This window comes from Pongo abelii, chromosome 8 (assembly GCF_028885655.2).
Source record: "Pongo abelii isolate AG06213 chromosome 8, NHGRI_mPonAbe1-v2.0_pri, whole genome shotgun sequence".
Lineage (NCBI taxonomy): Eukaryota > Metazoa > Chordata > Mammalia > Primates > Hominidae > Pongo > Pongo abelii.
Window position 1 is genome coordinate 392,235 of NC_071993.2, and position 22,341 is coordinate 414,575.

Sequence of the window (22,341 nt, forward strand, 5' to 3'; positions counted from 1 at the left end):
CAGAACTCAATAATTTAAAGAATGCAACCTCCACATTTATGACACCTTTTCTGACAGATGAACTTACTTTAGTAACTTTTCTGAGACTTGCTCCACCATTTTCAGTATGGAAGTTCCAAGACAGGGGTAAATCCAAACCAAATGAAGAAAACTTTCCTCTCTATTAATTTAAATGATGAGGTCGTGGCACAATTATCAAGAACATATCAGCTAAACTATCTCCAAATATAGATATACTTTTCTTTATGCAAGATGTTTTGTAGAGTTATGGGTTAAAACCAATTGTTCATTAAATTAGCTCAGGATTTATGAAATTTTATAAGTGAAGACTGTATAAAACCTGTTTATGAGTCTACTTTTGTATATCAGGCATTAAAGGAGTTTATGCTGCTTTAGTTTATAAACATAAACGTTGCATGTTTCATAAATGTGGTCAGAAACCTTTAATTTCACTTTGCTTCTAAGCTTTATGTACTTTTTTCACAAGAGCATGCTAGCTAGGTTGTTTCAGTTGGCTGAAATATTTCTCAAGGTGTATTTATAGTATTCTATGGAGCTGCTAATTTACTTTATCTGGGTATTTTTGTTAGAGGATGCGATAATGAAATTACATTTAAAATGACAAATTAATTTACTGATCAAGAAAACTACTATACACCATAAAGTACTAGCAATCAAATATTTCTTGAATATTTCCTTATGTCCTGCTTAGGGCTTACCTCATTTCATCCTCATGAAAGTTTATGACTTAAACACTGTTTTACAGCCGGGGAAACAGGGTCAGCAAAGGAACTTTCTCTACAGAATCAAGACCTCCTCTGAATCCCAGGGCTGTGGAGTCTACAAATGCCTGTCCTTATTATGCCATCGTACCTCTCAGCCAGAGTGAGTGATACTGTTTGGTGATTTTAAGACAACTTCTTTACTAAGATAAGGATTAGAAAAAGAAAAATCAAAGCGCAAAGAATGAAACCTGGGGAAAATAAAAAAAAAGACTCCACAGCCTGCCTGCCTGCCTCGCGAGTTCACTTACAGGGGTTGGCGCCGTCCGCCACGATCAGCATTCGCAGAGAGGAGAGGTTGACGTCTCTCTGGTCTCTGTGTGCTACTAATGCCCAGTGCATATCCCTCGACTTCACACACGCCACTTTTGCTAAAAAGAAAAATAGAAATAAGTTAACACGTGCCACCATCAGATCGTCCCCTATTGCAAAAGAGAGATCATTGTGAGTAGTGGGGAAGGGTGAAGAATCACTGGTCATCCAGCCCCCATGAGCCTTTTTTTATTTTTTAGTGGTCTTGGCTCACTGCAACCTCCTTCTTCTGGGTTCAAACGATTCTCCTGCCTCAACCTTCCGAGTAGCTGGGATTATAGGCATGCACCACCAGGCCTGGCTAATTTTTGTATTATTAGTAGAAACGGGGTTTCTCCATATTGGCCAGGGTGGTCTGGAACTCCCGACCTCAGGTGATCACCTGCTTTGGTCTCCTAAAGTGTTGTGATTACAGGTGTGAGCCACCGTGCCCGGCGAGACCCACCTTTGTACTGGCAGACCTTCTGGATCCAGGAGAGAGGGTTCACCTTCATCAGCGAGTACGGGATGCTGATCACATGCATCATGTTCATGACGCTCTGCAATCAACAAAGGAACACGCAGGGTGAGCATGGAGGGGCACGCAGAGGAGCAGCTCTCAGCCAGCGGCATGGACTCTAGGCCACACAGGGGCAGGGGGAGCTCTCAGAGAGCGCTGCAGACACCATGCGCACAGGCCCCTGGAGGCTCCTTAGGGTGGGGCTGGCAGGGATGGCAAGCACAGAGGGGCATGGTGGAGCAGCAGCTCTCAGCGAGCGCCAAGGACGCCAAGCTGCACGGGCCGGAGGAGAAGCAGCTCTCATGGAGCACCGCGGACGCCAGGCTGCACGGGCCCCGAGGAGAAGCAGCTCTCAGGGAGCACCGCGGACGCCAGGCTGCACGGGCCCCGAGGAGAAGCAGCTCTCAGGGAGCACCACGGACGCCAGGCTGCACGGGCCCCGAGGAGAAGCAGCTCTCAGGGAGCACCGCGGACGCCAGGCTGCACGGGCCCCGAGGAGAAGCAGCTCTCAGGGAGCACCGCGGACGCCAGGCTGCACGGGCCCCGAGGAGAAGCAGCTCTCAGGGAGCACCGCGGACGCCAGGCTGCACGGGCCCCGAGGAGAAGCAGCTCTCAGGGAGCACCGCGGACGCCAGGCTGCACGGGCCGGAGGAGAAGCAGCTCTCAGGGAGCACCACGGACACCAGGCTGCACCGGCACGGAGGAGAAGCAGTCGCACAGGACCCTGGAGGCTCCTCAGGGTGGGGATGGTGGAGATGGCTGGTCTGCATGAGTGTGACACGGTCGGGTCTGGGTGTAATCCTTTAAAGCATGTCCACGGGAAAGCGACTTCCCAAGGTCTCCCTCGAACTCCACTGCTTTCCCTAAACTACTCCTGACAGAATTAAATAATTTAAGTCCAAATCCTTTTTAAGATGAAACCTTTGGTGAAACAGATCGTCATTTTCAACAGCCTTTCATATCCTCAAAGCCTAATTCTTCCTAGTGTGTTATGCTTTTATTTCAAGGAACCCATCTTGAGAACCGCAAGCTGCTCTGAAACGCAGGGCCGGGAGAAGCTCACATTCTGGCTCCGGCCGGGCCTTGCTGCGGCAGATTGCGACTTCTGACAAAAATAAACTAGGAAACACTGGCTAGTACCTGCACGCTGCTGCACACAGAGGCTGGGACTCACACCTACAGGGGCGGCAGGAACACACCCGCCTCACACCACAGCAGTCAGACCAGGCACCACCTGGCGGGCTGTGTGGTGGGCTAGGATTCTTGCAGTCTTGTAGGCTACGGGGTGGGGGCAGACGAGAGGGCACAGACCTCTCTGCCACTGGCTCGATTTGGGAAGCTCCAGATGAAAGCGGAAAGACGTGTGCCTTCCCTCCCCAGAGCTCTGCCGACTCCCTCCGCACTCTGTGCTGGGGGAGGTAAGGGTGTCTTAAAAGATGCTGCTGTCTGCTCAGAGACCTCGCTTTAGATGTGACAGCTGGGAGACTCGCACCTGTCAGGGCTGCCGGCTGTAGCCCGGAGCACAGAGCAGGCAGGCTGGTACCACCAGCGGGAGCTCCTCAGAGAGGCAGCCCCACGACGAGGCCTCGAAAGCAGGGCTGTGCGGACGTCACAGCCAGAAACTCGGGTGTTCTAATAATGAGAGTGACTAACAGCAACTGATGTAGCTGTCTGTTCTTTAGGACCTGATCACTGAATCACATGCGTCAAACTTGTAGGTGGAGTGGGTGCTTAAACTGTAGGCCACATAATTCTCACACCAGCCACGTCAAATAGGATTGTCATTCCCATTCACAGACACGAAAACCGAGGTTCAGATTTGAGAAGGGACTTAGACACACGTGTGACATGCCTGAGTCACAAAGCTAAGAAAGGAAGGGCTGAGACACAAGCCCAGGTCCTCCAATCCCAGCGCCAGGGCTCCCTACTGCACCAGCACACGACAGTGCTGGGAACACGCTGTTCCATCTTATCCCAGGTTCTTCAGTCCCAAAGCTGGGGCTCCCACTGCACCAGCACACGACGGTGCTGGGAACATGCTGCTCCATCTTATCCCAGGTCCTCCAATCCCAAAGCCAGGGCTCACACTGCACCAGCACACGACAGTGCTGGGAACACACTGCTCTATCTCATCCCAGGTCCTCCAATCCCAAAGCCGGGGCTCCCACTGCACCAGCACAGGATGGTGCTGGAACCATGCTGCTCCATCTTATTCCCTAACAGCATCCAGACTTGAGAGACGACCCGTGTGTATCTAGGAAAGAAGCCAGCCGGGCTGCTCTGGAGCCACAGATATTTGGTCTAGGAAATGCTTGCCAGCTCCTCTTCACATGAATTCTGGTTCGCCGAGAAACGGCAAACCCTGTATTCATATGCCCATCACTCATGTGACAACTACTAGAAGTTTCTACCTCCAAAAGGTAAGAAGCTTCAGCGTAAGAAATTATTCAAAAGAAAAATGAGTGAAAATTACCACATATGAAACAGATGGGGGAAGCGTCTAAGCAGTCATGCTCCACGTAGCTTTTAAGGGCCAAGCCCGCCTTAAACAAATAACAAGGCTACTTCCCCACGAGAAGTGACCAAGCCCGGCACTGTCATCCAGGGCATTCGTGACTGTGAGACAGTCGTTTCCCTACAACACACGCAGATTGCCATCCTCAAGGGCAAATCTGGAAACTACTTTTCCCCGCAGAGTAACACAACAGCAGGTCCCACCGACTCAAGAAACAACAGGAACATCCAGCTAACCAGATGTACGGGACAGTGACCCACACATGAACCAACCTTTGACGTTACCCTAAGATACTGAATGCCAAAAGTGCGGGAAGAAAGATAATGATCTCCATGTGAGCCCTGGAAGGCTGTTTTCGGCAGCTGTAACCTCAATCCACGTGTCGAAGACCCTAACACCAGTGGCTGCTGACACAACCGGCTTTGTGGTGCAGTTGTGAACCCGTTAGTGGACAACCTTGGTCTTCTAACAGTGACGATTTTCTGCTTCACAGTGTGGGAGGAAGCAACTTGCACAAGTGAAACGTATGCAAATCTAGGCATTTGTATTCCTACACCCAGCACACTCCTGTGTGGACAGGCGGGGTGGGGCGGGGGACTCCTGTGTGGACAGATAGTGTGGGGAGGGGGACTCCTGTGTGGACAGATAGTGTGGGGAGGGGACTCCTGTGTGGACAGGCGGTGTGGGGAGGGGACTCCTGTGTGGACAGTGTTTGGAGGGGGACTCCTGTGCGGACAGGCAGTGTGGGGAGGGGGACTCCTGTGTGGACAGGCAGTGTGGGGAGGGGGACTCCTGTGTGGACAGGCAGTGTGGGGAGGGGACTCCTGTGTGGACAGGCAGGGCAGGTGGGGGGGCACTCCTGTGTGGACAGGCAGGGCAGGTGGGGGGGCACTCCTGTGTGGACAGGCAGGGCAGGTGGGGGGGCACTCCTGTGTGGACAGGCAGGGCAGGTGGGGGGGCACTCCTGTGTGGACAGGCAGGGCCGGGGCCTCACTTACTGTCAGGATGCCGTGCCAGAGCCCGACGTCCTTCTTGAAGTCCAGCACGTTCACAATGGTTTCAGCTGCATAACAGAGGGAGTCAGGAGATTTTTACTTAGGACAGGGCGGCAACAGACCAAAATGCAAAGAAAATCCAATATTGCATCAGGGGAAATAACAGATCTTGGAAAAATATCATTTTGCCGTATCTTGGTGGGAATTCTGTAGACTCCAAGTAGGCCGGTTTGAGTGCCGGCCACCCTGGAGTTTCTAGACAGATATCCTGACACACGAGTGAGCAGTGTTAGCTCTCCACGCTGCGCCTTAAAATGCAGCATTCCTTCTCTTTTTATATATTTTCCCCTGCCTGACTTTTTCTTTAAAAGATTTCTTTTCACTTCCTCATGATTCTCCCAGGAAAGGAAGCTTTGCAACTGGCATGCCCTGTGTGCACAGAGGAGGTGGATTTTTGGCAACACAGGGGCCTACGCAGCTCTACTGGAAGTCTCCAAGGTTGGAGTTGCAATAAAAAAAGGAGGCACTGGAATTTGGAAGACAGGGAGGGAAATCTATTCAATGACTATGGGGGAGGGCTCTAAAAACGTGCTAGAAGCTCGTGCTTGACGAGGTTTACTATCACAGAGCACACTGCCCGTGAACAGGCCCAGCTTTCTGCCGAAGTCACCTGGCCAGCCAAGGTCAGCAGCTGCCTGCATGTGACTCAGTCTCACCTCCCCTTCCAAAGGCTAAAGTGTGGAGGGTAACAGACAGGGGGCTTTCACAATAAATGGCCAAAAGGAAACAACCTAAGCTCCTTTTGAAAGTAGTGAAGTAAGGAGCGAAATCCATTCCCTCCCCAACCTCCACAAGTGCAACCGCCCTGGACCTTGGAGGAGTTATTAAGGCAAGGAGAAGGGGGCAATGCATCCCCAGGTATGAAAACTCCATGGCCAAACATTAGAATACCCACGAGACACACGTGCTGCTTTTAAAAGGGAGATTATGAGGATGAGGAGAGAATAAAAATAGTAGAAAACGAAAAGTGTTTCATTCCACAGCAGAGCGGCAGATGCCACCACGGCTTCGTCAAGTTCCAGAAAGAGACGCCAGGCAGGGGTGCACGCTGCAGCTGTGGCCTGTCAGGAGTCTGGTCAAGGGGATCTCAGGGGGTCTCAAGGGGCCTTGGGACATCCCAAGGGATCTCAGGGCCATGGGGGTTCTCTGGCGGTTCTGAAAGGGTCTCAAAGGGCCTCAGGGCACATCACAGCATCTCAGAACATCTCAGGAGGTTTCAGGGGATCTCAGCAGGACTCAGGGCACCAATGGGGGGGGTCTCTGGGGTCCCCGGGGTCGCACCCTCCCCTCTCTGTGCCATTTCAGCATGGTTGCCACGGTTCCCTCCACTCACTTCCCCTCTTTGCCTCCCATACCAGCCCACCCGGGGGAAGAAAAACATATAACGTGCACCAATGCTTCTCCGCAGAAGCAGAGACCTGCAGAGACTCTGACTCAATTGGGAGGGTGGGTGGACACAAGGGCGTTTTCTTTACAACTAAAGATACGCTCGTGTGCACCCAGGGATGAAGCTCCACGGCGTTAACAGCGTCTCCCCAGATCCACATGCGGAAGCCCCAGGCCCTGGCGTGGCTGTGTGTGGAGAGCACGCCTTTCAGGAGGTCATTCACATTCAGCGGGGTGGTGGGGATGGGCTCCTAACTGCACATTTTCTTACACCTCCTATGAGAAACCTGGAAGAGACCCCCACTGGGAACTGCCCAAGGGCACGCTGACCTCAGATCTCCGCGCTGTGCAGACATAAATGTCTGCTGTTGAAGCCGCCCAGTCTGTGGTATTTGCTATGGCAGACTGAGCTGACACCCTAACTCAACAGTAAGTTAATGTCAGCGGAGCTGGGCACAAACTTCATGCTGTTTCCATGACTCCTCGTGGGGTGATGCGGCCTTCGTGTCAGGCATCCCGGTTAGAACCAGGGTCCCCAGGAGTCAGGGTCTGGCACCCCACCTTCCGTGTAGCCACACGCCTGCGTCAGGGCCTGGCAGTGTGTCAGCAGCGCAGTCCTCGTCACCGTCACACCCAGCACACTGCCATCCTTACACGTCTTGTACTGAAACGAGACAGAAAGCGTGAGGGAGGTGGGGCTGAGAGGTCACGGCAGTTTTTCTGGTTGAAGTTCTCTAAGTCCCTGAATTTTGGCGCTCGTGTAACCGCCAGAAACACACGTTAGTGCCAAGGCCACACTCAGGGCCAGTGGAGGAGGCCAAGGCTGACTCACCTCAATATATGCAGTGTCGTTATTGGCATCTTTAATGTGTGGGAACCAGTCTCGGGGCGGTTTGGAGAGATGTTTAGACTCTGTGACAAACCACAGCAGCTTTGGCCAACCTTGGAAATAAATGACAAGTTCCTTTTAAATGTTACTCTGAAAGTAGGTCTGTAGAATTTCTCCCGATTCATGGGGTACCTTTCAAACACGTCAACTAGATCGAATCTCTGGTGTTTCCAGATTTCATGAGATCTAAGACATCAACAGAAGAGCACCCAAGCTGCCACCACGCGTTACCTCACGTCACCCCACGGGCCGGCAACCCGGCTGTGTCGTCAGGGACGAGAACGCGTGAAAAGTCGTGGGTCTGTGACTGACGTTTCATTCCACAGAGGATTGAAACCGAGGCGGGGTGACGTATTCCCGCACCCGTCTTCTGACAAAGGACGTGGGCATGCGAGCTCTCGGAGGCTCGGTGGCATACCTTTAAACTGTGGGATCTCTCCCGTTGGGCTTTTTGGAAGTCCTTTATGGCAGGCGTCACTAGTCAAGGCTACAGTAACTCCGCAGCTTCCAAGCAAGAAACCTATCTGCTGGCTCCCTGCGTCCTGAGAGGGCAACAGAGAGAGAGGGGTTGTGAATCCATGACCTGCCCCACTCTGCCCAGCCTTCACACGGACCCTCGAGTCTGCAGAACCAGGAACCAACCCCAGCCCTGCTGCTTGGTATCTGTGGGACCCTGAACAGGTGAGCTTGCATGGCCTCGGTGTCCTCACATGTAAAATGGGGATAGAAAGAACAGCCGTCTCCCAGATTTGTTGAGGGATAAATTAGAAGAGGGTGTGGAAAGTGCTCAGTGCAGGGCTGGTGTTCAGCAGGTCGCATTAAGAGCCTGCTGTTCTAGTTCTCTCCGATTCCATAAGACTATGATTATACGACACAATTCCTGTACAGAATAGACAGGGCCTGAAAAAACACTTCTACTAACACACTAACACCAAGTGCCTGATCTTTAAAACACTCAAAGACCAAAGGCACGAAAGGCACACCTGTCATGGGTGCCAGGCAGGGCACCTCGGCCAGAGGAAGGAAGACCTGGTTCACTTTCTCCTCACCCTGAGCAGCCCAGTCTCAGCGAAATAACTGAAGCTTGCTGAAACAGGCCACTGCTGTGCAGCCCCACTGGAGACACCAGGTACAGGTGGCTCCAGGCTGCCAGCTCCGGTTTGGGAAGGTCAGACCTGAGCAGACCCACGCCAGTCCTCACTCCTGTCCAGCTGCCCAAAGACAGGTGGGCGAGCAGCCAAGGCACTCGCGTCACTCTCTCTACGCCCACCAGCTGTGCCAGCTGTGCGGGTTTTCCATTATTTTATTCATAAAATAAACTGAAAGCTCCAAAACAGCCAGGGTTCCAGGAACTAAAAATGCCACATTGTAGTGAGCAAGTCACCGTCTTCACTCCCCAGATGGCTCAGCATGAACCCAATTATGGACCCTACACAGCCTGGTTGCTGTCGGTGATCGGAGGCCTGGCTGTGTATCTTCCCACCTGTTCCCTGATAACAGGAAAACATGAGCTGAAGAGTGGTGTTTTCACCTGGGTAAATTAGGCAGATTTAACATTTCAAAGCTGTAGTCTCTTAAGTGTTTAGTACTTTTCTTATTGTAGATTTAAATCTACAGTGAAAATGCCTCTCTGTGGAATTTTCATGGAGCAATAGCCAAACGAGCCAACCAGCACATGCAAGGCAGCTCCCCAAGATCTGGCCGCCGGGAGCTCGGCGGACAGATGGAATCCACTTCGGGGACATCTTGTGGTGCTTTTCACACAGGTGGTGCTTGCTCAAGTAAGGCCCTAATCAGTCACTTTAATGTGAATCTGAACATCACATTAGCAAATGTCCTGACTCTGCAGAGGTAAAGGGCACAGGTGAGGGGCAGAGGTGGGGCGACATCAGCTTCTGCAGCAGGAAGGTGGCTCTGCTGAGCCAGAAAGTGCCGGGCCGAGGCAGGAGCACACACGTGATGAGGCCAGTCGCTCATGGCTGTGGGTGGAATGCTGACCTCAGGCCAGGAGCCAACCTTTCGCTAAACCCTGCCCTGGTAGTGTCTGCCTGTGATTTAATCCCCCAAATGATAAAATCATACACATAAGCAGACCCCTAAAAAATAAGGAAGAGACTGAAAACCACAGGAGCAGCAGGCCTGGGAGGATGTGGCTGCTATTCAGCCAAGGTGAGGCTGGGCCTGCTGCTCCTCAGCACGGGTAGAGTGCCCCCTGCGGCCCCGTCAGACGCCAGCCCTCAGCACAGCTCTGCCCAGCCCTAGCCAGCGTGCTCAGAACAGCACTTACCATGTCTCACCCTACACACCTGTGTGGGAGGCAACCCCGTGGAGTCTTCAACACACACACATGCCCACATACACACGCGCATACACTCACACAACCACACTCACACACGTGCCCATGCACACACACAGATGCGCACTCAACACTCACACACATGTCCCCACACACGGACACACAATACACACACAGTCAACACTCACACTCACATACACATGCCCACACACACTCAACAAAGAAAGGGACCGGACAGATGGACCCTGCAAACAGCACCTGAAGCAAAGGGCTGCGGGTCCTCGGTGGGCCTCACAGCCTCTGCAGGTGACCCAAGGACACGACCTGGCTGCACCTGGACTAGTGGCTTTCCTGACTCACAGGCCTGAGTCCTCTGTCCTTGGAAAGGTGGCGTCGACCTCAGTCTGGCTGGATCTGAGGCCAACTCCGGGAAACAGGTGCTACATCTCAGGAAAGTGTGAATAAAAAGAATCCTCCCAGGATGCGTTCAGAAAACTAGGTTCTCATCACAGTCTTTATTCGAAGACACTTCTAGTGGCTGTAGGACTGGCAGATGGAAGCAATATTAGGATTCACATACTTATCAACTACATGAATATGCTCATCTGACCTCACTTTGACTTGCACCATAGCCAACAGATTCTTTCAGTTAAAAACAAGAAAAGTTCTCTAAGACCAACAAACTGCTACATTCTAAAGGCACACTTCTCAAAGGATGGCATCCAAATGGCCAACAGGTCCATGAAAAGGTGCTCAACATCACTAATCATCAGAGAAACACAAATTAAAACCACAGGGAAGCCAGGCGCGATGGCTCAGGCCTGTAATCCCAGCACTTTGGGTGGCCACGGCAGGCAGATCACTTGAGGTCAGGAGTTCAAGACCAGCCTGGCCAGCATGGCTAAACCCCAATCTCTACTAAAAATATAAAGATTAGCCAGGTGTCATGGTACGTGCCTGTAATCCCAGCTACTCAGGAGGCTGAGGCAGGAGAATAGCTTGAACCCGGGAAGCGGAGGTTGCAGTGAGCAGAGATTGCGTCACTGCACTCCAGCCTGGGTGACAGAGCGAGACTCCGTCTCAAAAACAAAAAAAAAGAAAAAAAAACAACCCACAAGGAAACATCACCTCACATTGCTGGCACTGGTTACAACGTGTTTATCAAAAAGAGGAAAAATACCCGTTGATGAGGATGCAGAGAAAAGAAAACCCTTGCACACTATTGATGGGAATGCAAATTAGCACAGCCATTGTGGAAAATGGTATGGAGATTTCTCAAAAACCTAAATATAGAACTAACATATGATCCAGCAGTCTTGCTACTGGGTATTTGGCCAAAGGAACTGAAATTGATCAGGAATCCAGGAGATTATCGGCATCCCTACGTTCACTGGAGTGTTATCCACAAGGGCCAAGACAAATCAACCATAGTTCCCAAAGACCCACGAATGGATGCAGAGCAGGCAGAGCCGGCACACTGGGTGCTATTCAGCCTTCAGCGAGGAGGGAAGCCGGGCCTGTGCTGAACCGGAAGGACATTACGTCACACAGTGGGCGCTACTCAGCCTTCAGCAAGGAGGGAAGCCTGCTGTGTGCTGAACCGGAAGTAGATTATGCCACACAGTGGGCGCTATTCAGCCTTCAGCAAGGAGGGAAGCCTGCCACGTGCTGAACCAGAAGGACGTTGCGCCACACAGTGGGCGCTATTCAGCCTTCAGTGAGTAAGGAAGCCTGCCATATGCTGAACCAGAAGGACATTAGGCTGCCGGAAATAAACCAGGCAAACAAAGACCAAGGCCACATGAGCTCATTTACATTGGCATTTAGCAGTGAATAGAATGGTGACCAGGAGGGGGGGAGGGGGGGAGGGAGGAGATAGGGAGGAAATGGGGGGGAGGGGGGAGAGGGAGGAGATAGGGGAGAGGGGGGGAGGGGGGAGGAGGGGGGGAGAGGGGGAGATGGGGGGGAGGAGGGGGGGAGGTGGGGAGATGGGGGGGAGGAGGGGGGGAGGAGGGGGGAGGTGGGGAGGTGGGGGGGAGGAGGGGGGGAGGTGGGGAGATGGGGGGGAGGAGGGGGGAGGTGGGGAGATGGGGGGGAGGAGGGGGGAGGTGGGGAGATGGGGGGGAGGAGGGGGGAGGTGGGGAGATGGGGGGGAGGAGGGGGGAGGTGGGGAGATGGGGGGGGGAGGTGGGGAGATGGGGGGGAGGAGGGGGGGAGGTGGGGAGATGGGGGGGAGGAGGGGGGGAGGTGGGGAGATGGGGGGAGGAGGGGGGAGGTGGGGAGATGGGGGGAGGAGGGGGGAGGTGGGGAGATGGGGGGGAGGAGGGGGGGAGGTGGGGAGATGGGGGGGGGAGGTGGGGAGGTGGGGATATGGGGGGAGGAGGGGGGAGGTGGGGAGATGGGGGGAGGAGGGGGGGAGGTGGGGAGATGGGGGGGAGGAGGGGGGGAGGTGGGGAGATGGGGGGGAGGAGGGGGGAGGTGGGGAGGAGGGGGGGAGGTGGGGAGATGGGGGGAGGAGGGGGGGAGGTGGGGAGATGGGGGGAGGTGGGGGGAGAGGGGGGAGGGAGGAGGAGGGGGGAGGGAGGAGGAGGGGGGAGGGAGGAGGAGGGGGGAGGGAGGAGATGGGGGGAGGGAGGAGATGGGGGAGGGGGGAGGGGGGGAGAGGGAGGAGGGAGGAGATGGGGGAGGGGGAGGGGGGAGGGGGGAGGTGGGGGGAGAGGGAGGAGGGAGGAGATGGGGGAGGGGGGAGGGGGGAGGGAGGAGGGGAGGGAGGGGGAGGGAGGAGGGGAGGGAGGGGGAGGGAGGAGGGGAGGGAGGGGGGAGGGAGGAGATGGGGAGATGTTGGTCAGAAGAGATAAAGCCTCAGATTGGAGAAAGATGTTTTGAGATCTATTGCATAGCAGGGTAACTATAGTCAATGAAAATGTAATCTACATTTCAAAATAACCAAGAGTAAATTCCAAATGTCTCACCATAAAAAATGAGAGGTAAGCCAGGTGACAGATATGTTAATCAGTTTGGTAAACATTCCACGTTGTATGCATATATCAAAACATCACACTGTACCCCATAAATGTATATAATTATAACTTGTCAGTTAAAGTAATATTTAAAAAATAAAATCAAGTCACGGTGTCCTTAGACCTGAGAGGCTCGGCCTCAGGGGAGGGTCTCTGTACTTCACCTGTGAAATCACTTGTGGCTTCCCTAGAATTCCATCCCATGACCACTGGTTGGCACAGTAAAGGGTTCTAAATGCCTTGTTAAAGTCTGTGCGTTCTCCACAGCTTTCTGCAAAGCCTGAGGCATCTGGAGGCAAAGTCACCTCAGGGTTATATTGGCACAGAGAGGGCAACGCGGGAATGTCAGCCCTTTCTTCTGAGAGGGGTTTTGGTGCTCATGGTGCTTGGTGATAAAACCGTAGCCACAGAGGGCCCCTCCCTATGTCCTGGAGGTGAGGGACAGGCAGGGGCTCTTTCCTGTTCCTGCGTCCTCATCACCTGCACAGGTTACAGTCATTGACACATAAGTTCCCAGGGACCTCCCAGGGACCTCCCAGCGTGAGAAGTTCTGGCCTCCTGAGACGTCCCCACACCGTTCTCCTGCTGTGCTCCCTGCCCTCTGACCACAGAGAGTCCCCCCAAGGTGCCCCTCGTCCCCATGTGGACCCTGCCCTGTGCACGCACAGTGAACGTGCAGCCTCTACTCGGGTACAAGGGGCTCTCAGCCGAGGGGGACTGTTGGGTCCTCCTGTGGGGGAGGAAAGCTGTCCTCTTCCTCCATCATCACTGCCACAGCTTCCCAGCCATGTGGCCTTGGAAAGATTTCTGATCTGTTCAAAACGGACGGTTTATGTCTCTACTACCATTCAAAGGTACTAAATTCATTATTTCAAAGAATCTTAAACATGTGTTACAGTGAAATGTTTCATGGCTGAAATAAATGCCACCTTGGTATTTGGAGCTATGCCTAGGATTTCAGGTAACAGGATGGCATTTCTGCCAACCTGAGAGCAGCATTCCAACATGCTCAGGAAAACCACCTCCCCACCTTCATCCAAATCATTTTCCTCTGCAAACCAGCCTGGACTGGAGGACACCAGGCTATACACTTTAACATGGAAAAATACAAATTGTTAAAGTGAAGAAAAGAAGAAATAGTTGTTACGAATAACAATGATACATGTTTTGTGTCTGGTTATTGAACCATCACCATATGCTCATGCCTACAAGTTCCTGCAAATCATCCTTTCACTGTTGCTTAGAGACCTCAGAGCATGTCCAGAGAGCCCCTAACCACTGACATGAACATCAGCTGAAGAGGAGCCTCGTAAACTCCTTACTAGATCCCAGGACTGGGGTTAACTACAGTACTGAGGCTGTCATGTAAGCATGACTGGAGTCCTCCAGTCCTTCCACTTTTCTCACCTGTTGTGAAGACCATGGGACCCAGGGGATGAGAAAGCACCTCACAGGAAGTCTGACCTGTCTGATGCATACGTGTAGTGCTGGCTGCAAATCCGGGGGGGAAACTGGCATTCTCCCATAGCAGCTACCACAGACTCCCCTGCCTCTGCCAGACACGGGCAGACTCAGGAGGCCAAACATGAACCTCCTGGCTTTGTACATAGGAAATGAAAATAGCAATCATCTTTCCTGTTTCTAAAAGGAACCCCGTGTTCTCTCCCTTCCCATCCAAGGGGCACTTTGAAATGCAACCATGTAACTGGCACAGACTCTGAAGAGATACCCATGTGTGTTCTGAGAGGTGGCAGATGGTTTTCTTAAATATTGAGTCAACAAACTTTAATGCTGGAGTAGCCACAAAGACAGCTGGAAGTTTCTTAGCCTGGGCTACCTGTGATTGTTGCCTTTTAGAGCTAGAAGAGTCACCCACACCTTGCACGCATTAAAGATGTGCTAAAGGGGCCAGGCGCAGTAGCTCACACCTGTAATTCCAGCCCTGTGGGAGGCCGAGGCAGACAGATCACCTGAAGTCAGGAGTTCGAGACCAGCCTGGCCAACATAACAAAACCTCGCCTCTACTAAAAATACAAAAATTAGCCGGGTGTGGTGGCACACGCCTGTAATCCCAGCTACTCAGGAGGCTGAGGTAGGAGAATTGCTTGAACCCAGGAGGCAGAGGTTGCAGTGAGCTGAAATCGCGCCACTGCACTCCAGCCTGGGAGACAGAGTGACTCCATCTCAAAAAAAAAAAAAAAAAAGTGCTAAAGGGAGCTGATGGTTTAAGGGCACTGTGCACAGGCACATCGCAGGTTCAGACCTGGGCAGTCCCTCGGGGTGCGTGCTGCTGGCTTCCTCCTACAGGGAGCAGCAGCATGACCTGCACTGCAGCCACCCCACTTCATGTCTCTTAAAATTACCGTAACTCTGCTTGACAGAAGAACAAACCATCCACGTGGACTAAAACCTTACATCGGTATGCAGCGTAAGCCAAAAATAAAATTCTAAGCCCCTCAACCAACTGAAGAGACCTCTTCCCTCAGCCAAGGACATTCCAAAGTTAACCTGAAAAACCAGTTCAGCCATGATGGGAAGGAAGGGTCGGACGTGCCCCTTACTCCCTCATCCTGTTTGAAATTCAGGCACAGTTGACCAGCAATGGCATTAAAACAGAGACCTCCAGATTGACAAAGCTGACTCTCTATAGCAATAAGATACCAACATGACAAATAGCAGGCCCTGAAAGAAATCAAAGTATTTTACCTCAAAATATATTTCTTTGACATAGTTTGAAATAGCCCTATAAAGCTCTCTCTTGTGGGGAAAATCTACATTCTGTAGAGAATCTCCTTCCCTTTCCAGGTCCTTTTCCTGATCCAGGGGACAATTAACTAAGAGTCTGGCACCTTTGTAAGTCTGATAAGAACCATTTACACCTATTCTCTCTGAAGCCTGCTTCCTGGAGGCTTCCTCCACATAATAAAAACCTTGGTCTCCACAACCCCGAACCCTAAGACACTGGCTTCTATTGATTCCAGGGCTTTAGATAAACTCTTTCAACCAACTGCCAATCAGAAAATCTTAGAATCCACCTGTGACGTGGAAGGCCCCCACTGCTGCTTCAAACTGTCCCGCCTTTCTAGACCAAATGAACATACGTCTTACGTGTATTGCCTAATGTCTCATGTCTCCCTAAAATGTACGAACCCAAAAGCTGCAGCCGGACCACCCTAGGCAGATGTTCTCAGGACCTCCTGAGGCTGTGTCATGGCCATGTCCTCAACCTTGGCAAAATAAAATTCTAAATTGAAACCTGTCTCAAATACTTTTTGATGGACAATGCACATTAATTTCTTTACATTGGATTAAACAATTACAATGGCAAGTTTAGTGGTTTATTTTCATTATAGAATAAGACCTGACAAATCATAGGTCAACCTTGGACTGGATGTCAAAATACCTGAACAAAAGCAGCATCCACCACCCTTCAAAAAATAATAAATTTAAAAAAACTATCATTTACCCCAATTCTATTGCACATGACACCAAGGAACAAGATTCTCAAACACCCTTGCTTTACTGACCAAGAGGCTGCTGCTCCATGTTTGATCCCAAAGCAAGCTGTGCTCCACCTCCAGGATGCCCATCCCAGGCTGCAGGGCCCACTAGCGACCGCGTCCCTTATCAAGGCAACCGAAGGAAACTCAGGGCCCCAGAAACAGCGAGGAGACCCTCACTCAGCCGGGAGACAGCCACCGTGAACGCCATGTCACTCAGCGAGAGACCGAGCAAAGGGCACATTCCTTACCTTCCTTGTGAGCGGCACCTCGATGGGCACGGGGACCACCTCGGCCAGCAGGCAGCCGTAGAAAGCTGCCATGAAGGCAGCCGGATCGTTGTTGGGGAACACCAGTGCCACCTGTGGGACAGGCCAGAGCGGGTCAGCATTAACGTGGGGTCCTGGCTTCCTAAGACGCCGCGGAAGAGCTTGGTTCTAGGTGAGAGGGCACGCTTCGGTGAGAACCAGGTCCTATGTAAAATGCATTTCAGTAAGCTGTGTTTTAATAAGTATCACACACCCGGCCTTGAATTCACGTAGAAGACAAACGTGAACAGTCATCTATGATACTGTCACCAGAGTACAACTGCCTTTATTTTCTGCATACTACCTTCCATACCCACACGTTTTCACATAGATGAAGTTATACCCTCCTCTTTCTCACTAAGCTTTGTAAATACTTCCTTGTATTTCTATACAGTCTTCATAACTGTCCTGGGACAGCTGTGCAGTTCATTAGCCATGCGCAGGACTCAGCTCAGATCCCATGTCAGTGTTTAGCTCTGGGATCTCAGGGACAATTGTGGCCTCTCCAAGCCTTCGTGTTCTTCTCTGAAAAGTGAGAATAATGATAGAGCCTACATCTTCATGCGGTGGCCAAGGTCGAATGAGAGAACGTACGTAGAGAACTCAGTGGACTGCCTCACACACGGCGTGAGTTCGTGGACGCTGACTATGAGAAAGCCCAAGTTACTGGCGCTAGGGCTGGTAGCAGCATCAGTCCCCTGGTGCCACATGCGTGCACATGTTGTGGGCCCTGGCCCTGCAGCAAAGTCTTCCCTGTGTAGCTGCCTGGATGTGGCACCAATCCACCCTGCCAGCCCAGCCTCTCTTAGGAACTAAGTTCCTAAGAGTAGAATTGTCAGAGTTCTAAAAGTGTGGTTAATGTAAATTATCAAGTAATATTGGTACCTACTAATAGATATTATGATTTTTTTTTTTTTTTTTTTTTTTTTTTTTTTTACAGAAACAAGTTCACTCTATTACCCAGGTTGGAGTGCAGGCGCACAATCATAGCTCACTGCAGCCTTGAACTCCTGGGCTCCAGCAATCCTCCTGCCTTACAGGCGGGCACTACTGCACCCAGCTAATTTTTAAAGAAATATTTTTAGGTGGGGTCTCACTATGTTACCCAGGCTGGCCTCAAACTCAGCTAAATTTTAAAAAATATTTTTAAGATGGGGTCTCGTTATGTTGCCCAGGCTGGCCTCAAGCGATTCTCCTGCCTTGGCCCCCCCAAAGTGTTGGGATTACAGATGTGAGCCACTGTGCCTGGCCAATATGTTTTCTGATGGTCCTCAACAGTAGGGTGTATCTTGACAAAGAATAATTTTCCTTCGATGATAGAGTTTTAATAGACAACCCTATTTCTGGATTCCCACTATGCCCTGCAAACTCTGCTTCTATTTTAACACAGGTTACTCTTACATGTGGGGTAGCATTAGTGTTACTCTTCCTTATGGACAAGTATGGTACGTTTTCATGAGCACATGAATCCTGTGATTTAGCACATGTGCATCATTTTTGCATTACCTCATTCTGGATTTTCTTTTTTTTTTTTGAGACAGTCTTGCTGTGTCGCCCAGGCTGGAGTACAGTAGTGCAATCTCGGCTCACTGCAACCTCTGCTTCCCTGGTTCAAGCAATTCTCCTGCCTCAGCCTCCCGAGTAGCTAGGACTATAGGCATGCACCACCACACTCAGCCAATGTTTTTGTATTTTTTTGTAGATACAGGGTTTCACCATATTGGCCAGGCTGGTCTCGATCTCCTGACCTAGTCATCCACCCACCTCAGCCTCCCGAAGTGCTGGGATTCCAGGCATGAGCTACCGCACCAGGCCTCAATCTTGAAGTTAAACAATTTTTTATGAAAAATGTCCTAACTGGAACTGATTTCATCATGAACAGTTTTAGACAAATATCCTAATCATCTGTGTATCTAAGAAAGCAGGCTGACATAAAAGCATCTGGATGGTCATTGAGAGGGGAGCAGGCCATGCTGGAAAGGTCGGAATGCAGGATCATTGGCAGACACAAAATTGAGTTGTAGATTCTATGAATATATGAATATTTCCTTTCTGTATGGAACTTCTATAGTCCACTACAATTTGCTAAGAGAGATTAGAAAGGGAATAAAATGATGTGTACATCTATACAGATAAGCCACAACCAATTATGTCTTCAAACTATCTGAGGTTTACACTAGTCATGAGTGTCATGTGATGGACTGAGAGCTAATGGCATGTTTTTCAGATCTTGATATGGTGAACAAACAGTATTCAGTTAAATGTTTGTAAGATGTCCACATTACCACTGCTGTACAAACTTCTTCCCCTAAGGCGGGCCAAAAAACACCAGGAAACGTTAGAAAATTCAGAAGCTGTTGAAGTTCCATCCAAAACTGATGGTTGCACCCATTCATAGAGAACATGTTCAATTCTGACTTGTTAATCTTCCCAGAATACCAGCTCTGGAGGCAGAGTCTTCACCAAGGGCACACAGCTGAGACGGAGAGGATGCATGTCATCCCCACGGCCAGACGGCGATCAGCCCTCTCCCGAGAAGCACCTTGCATCTGGCTCCTCTCCCAGCTCCTGGTGCCTCTGCTCAAAGGAAGTTCTTCTTTATCAGAGGTTTAAAATTCTCACTGGTTTATCACTAGAGTTAATGCTGAAAATTTCATATTATAGACCACTGCAGAGTTGTACTGAAATGTGGTATAACAAAGTTAATAAGAGCAGAATATAAAATTGTACATTACTGTACGCACATGACAGTACAAGTAATGGATAGAAAAGGGTAAAATACTTAAAGGCTCTTTTAGCATCAAAACTGAAAATTTTTTTGCAATTTGTTTTAAGGAAGAGAACGTTGTACTTACATCATTTTTGTTAGGCATTCCTTCAGTATTTGAATCAGTCACAAATCCTGTTTTATTGCTACCTCCATAGTGATCCCAATACAATACCGAACAAATAGAAAGATGCTCGATTTTTGTAAACCCACATGGCTTCCGTCCATTCAATCCTCTGTGTACTTCTTTGATACTTCACTGTACCTAATTATTCACAGAGCAGGCATCAGCCAATCAGGAGATGCACACACAGCTCTTCAGGGGAGCAAAGGCCTTTCCAACTGAAGGATTCCCAGCTCCCCTTCAGGGCTCCTCACACAGCTGGCCCTGCTGTCCAGGCGAACGGCTTCAGCACCTTCCACGCTACTTCCTGGAACCCGCCCAAGAGCTACAGGCTCATCTTCTCTCCTTGAGAGCCCTTCTCAGATAATCTTTCCTCAGAAAAATTTTAGAAAAGTAGCGCCTTCACCCCTGACCCAACCAAGCCAAACCAATCCCTGCCCAAAATAAGCCTCTTTACATATTTCATCAAACCGTGTTCCTGTATCTCTACTGACATCTTAGAGGAACACAGGAGTTTATTATCATACGGAAACTTCAAGTATCTGGAGGCCATACTATGAAAGAATTTTTAAAACAACTCTTAAGACTAAAAACCACATTACAGATAAAGAAGATATTCCGTTATGATTAACGTTTCATTATGTGGTAACACAAAATTCACGATTCTAACAATTTTTACACGTAGAACTCAGTAGCATGAAGCACAATCACAAGGTTATACAACCGTCACCACCAGCCATCTCTAGAACCTTCTCATCTTCCCAAACGGAAACTCTGTCCCTATTAAACACGAACTTTGCATTTCTCTCCCCAAGTCCCTGGCACCTAACCTTTCTACTTTTGTTTCTCTACAGTTGGACTACTCTAGGAATGCCATGAAACCACTCTTGTGAAAATGATAACTGAGGAAATTATGACACTGAAAGGGATCAGACCTAACCAACTCCATCTTGCTTCTAACCTTTAAGCTGTCCTTGTTCACTCCTGGGTGGAGGCCAAACTAACCTTGGGAAGGAATTCAGTTCATAGTTTGACTCTGAAACAAAACTGGTAATAGCCCTTTCCCGAAATGACCCCCTTCTTGCTTGGGGACCAGTCTGCCTTTGCGGGACTAACAAATCAGCTACGAGATTAGAAATTACTGTTTAGGGGTCATGCAGCCTCTGGCACCAACAGTCTGAATCTCCCCAAATTGCTCCTGGGGATAACATCACTATCGTAAAACCTAAGATCAGTGCTGGAGGTATTCTGCAGACCTTGCACTGGATGGAGCAGCTGACACCACCCAGACAGGTCATCTGGCTCAACCAGTTCTGTGAGCCCACCCAGGAACAGAAGACAGCAGGAAAAACTCAGTTCAACCCCCTACGATCCCATCTCCAACCTGCCCAATCAGCACTCCCCACTTCCCAAGTCCTCACCCTCCAAGTTATCCTTAAAAACTCTGAACGATCCTCGAACACTTGGGGAGACCAATTTGAGTAATAATAGAACTCCAGTCTCCCACACAGCTAGCTCTGCGTGAATCACTTTCTCCACTGCAATTCTCGTCTAGACAAATTGGCTCTGGCCAGGCAGCCAGCAAGGTGAACTGTTGGGCAGTTACATTCACAGGAGCGGAATCACGCAATACACCTGTTTTGTATCTGGCTTATTTTACTAGGCATAGTATCTTCAAGGTTCATCCGTGTGTTATGTGTCAGAACTTCCTCCCTTCTAACGGGAAATCCACACCTAGTCTGTGGATTTGGGGTTGATTCCACCATCTGGTTTTGTGAGTCGGCTGCTGTGAGCCTGAGTGTACTCATCTCTCTCCCAGACTCTGGGTACACACCCCGAAGCAGAATTGCTGGATCACACGGTAGGTTCCATGTTTAATTCTTTGAGGGACTGTCATGTTTTTTGGAGGGGCTGCACCATTTTACACTCTCACCAGCAATGCGCAAGGGTTCCGACTTCCCCACATCCTTGCCAACACGTGCCCTTTTCGGCAGTTTAGTAATTGCCATGCTTCTCGGTGTAAAGCAGCATTTCATTGAGGCTTTGGTTTGCTTTTCCCTGATCAAGGATGCTGAACATCTTTTCATGTGTTTATCAGCCACTGCCAGATCTTTGGAGAAACGTTTACTCAAGTCTCTGGCCCATTTAAACGTTTTTGTTGTTGTTGCTTCTTTTGGTGGTGGTGACTTGTAGGAATTCTTTAAATATTCTAGATATTAATCTGTTGGCAAATAATATGCATTTTCTCCCATTCTGTAGGTGGCCTTTTCACTCTCTTGATAGTACCTCTTTGATGTACAAACATGTTTAATGTAAATGTCCAATTTATTTATTTTTCTTTTGTTGCCTGTGCTTCGGGTGTCACATCCAAGAAACTGTTGCCAAATCCAGGGTCATGAGGTGTCTTCTCTATATTTTCTTCTAAGGCATTTTATTTACGTTTTCTTCTAGGTTTTGGCTTTAGCTCTTACATTTAGGCGTTTGGTCCATTTTGAATGAATTTTTTGCATATGATGTTAGGTAAACATCCGCCTTCATTCTCTTGCAGGTGGATGTCCGGTTTTCCCAGCACTGTGTGTTGGAAAGGCTGTCCTTTCCCTGTTGAGTATCTTGGCACCTGCTGGAAATCACTTATCCATATACATGAGGGTGTATCTCTGGGCCCTTTATTCTGTTCCATTGGTGTATATGTCTGTCTCTAAGCCAGTACCACACTGTTGTGATTATTATAAGCTTTGTAGCAAATTTTATAATCAGGAAATATGACACCTACAATTTACTTTTAAAAGAGGCCAAACGTGTTCAATAAAAAATGGGAAAGAATCCCAGGCCACGGTCTCCTGGAGCTGCTGCAATCTGTTGAATATGTCCCACAGCAGACGCATGCC

General features: G+C 50.0%; 1 protein-coding gene across 12 annotated transcripts in view; it reads right to left on the bottom strand.

The window, feature by feature from the left end:
• Positions 1 to 22,341, bottom strand: part of DIP2C (disco interacting protein 2 homolog C) — a 407,784-nt gene that overhangs the window by 104,926 nt on the left and 280,517 nt on the right. For all 12 annotated transcript variants that reach the window (XR_010141456.1, XM_024253580.3, XM_063727460.1 and 9 more), the window contains 7 exons: positions 16,506 to 16,616; positions 7,857 to 7,980; positions 7,382 to 7,491; positions 7,111 to 7,213; positions 5,107 to 5,171; positions 1,540 to 1,633; positions 1,034 to 1,153 (listed from right to left, as the gene is read on the bottom strand). Coding sequence is in view for 11 of the 12 variants with exons in the window: in XM_024253580.3 (XP_024109348.1) it covers positions 1,034 to 1,153; positions 1,540 to 1,633; positions 5,107 to 5,171; positions 7,111 to 7,213; positions 7,382 to 7,491; positions 7,857 to 7,980; positions 16,506 to 16,616 (727 nt within the window). In the remaining variant the exon portion in view is untranslated. The remainder of the gene's footprint in view (positions 1 to 1,033; positions 1,154 to 1,539; positions 1,634 to 5,106; positions 5,172 to 7,110; positions 7,214 to 7,381; positions 7,492 to 7,856; positions 7,981 to 16,505; positions 16,617 to 22,341) is intronic.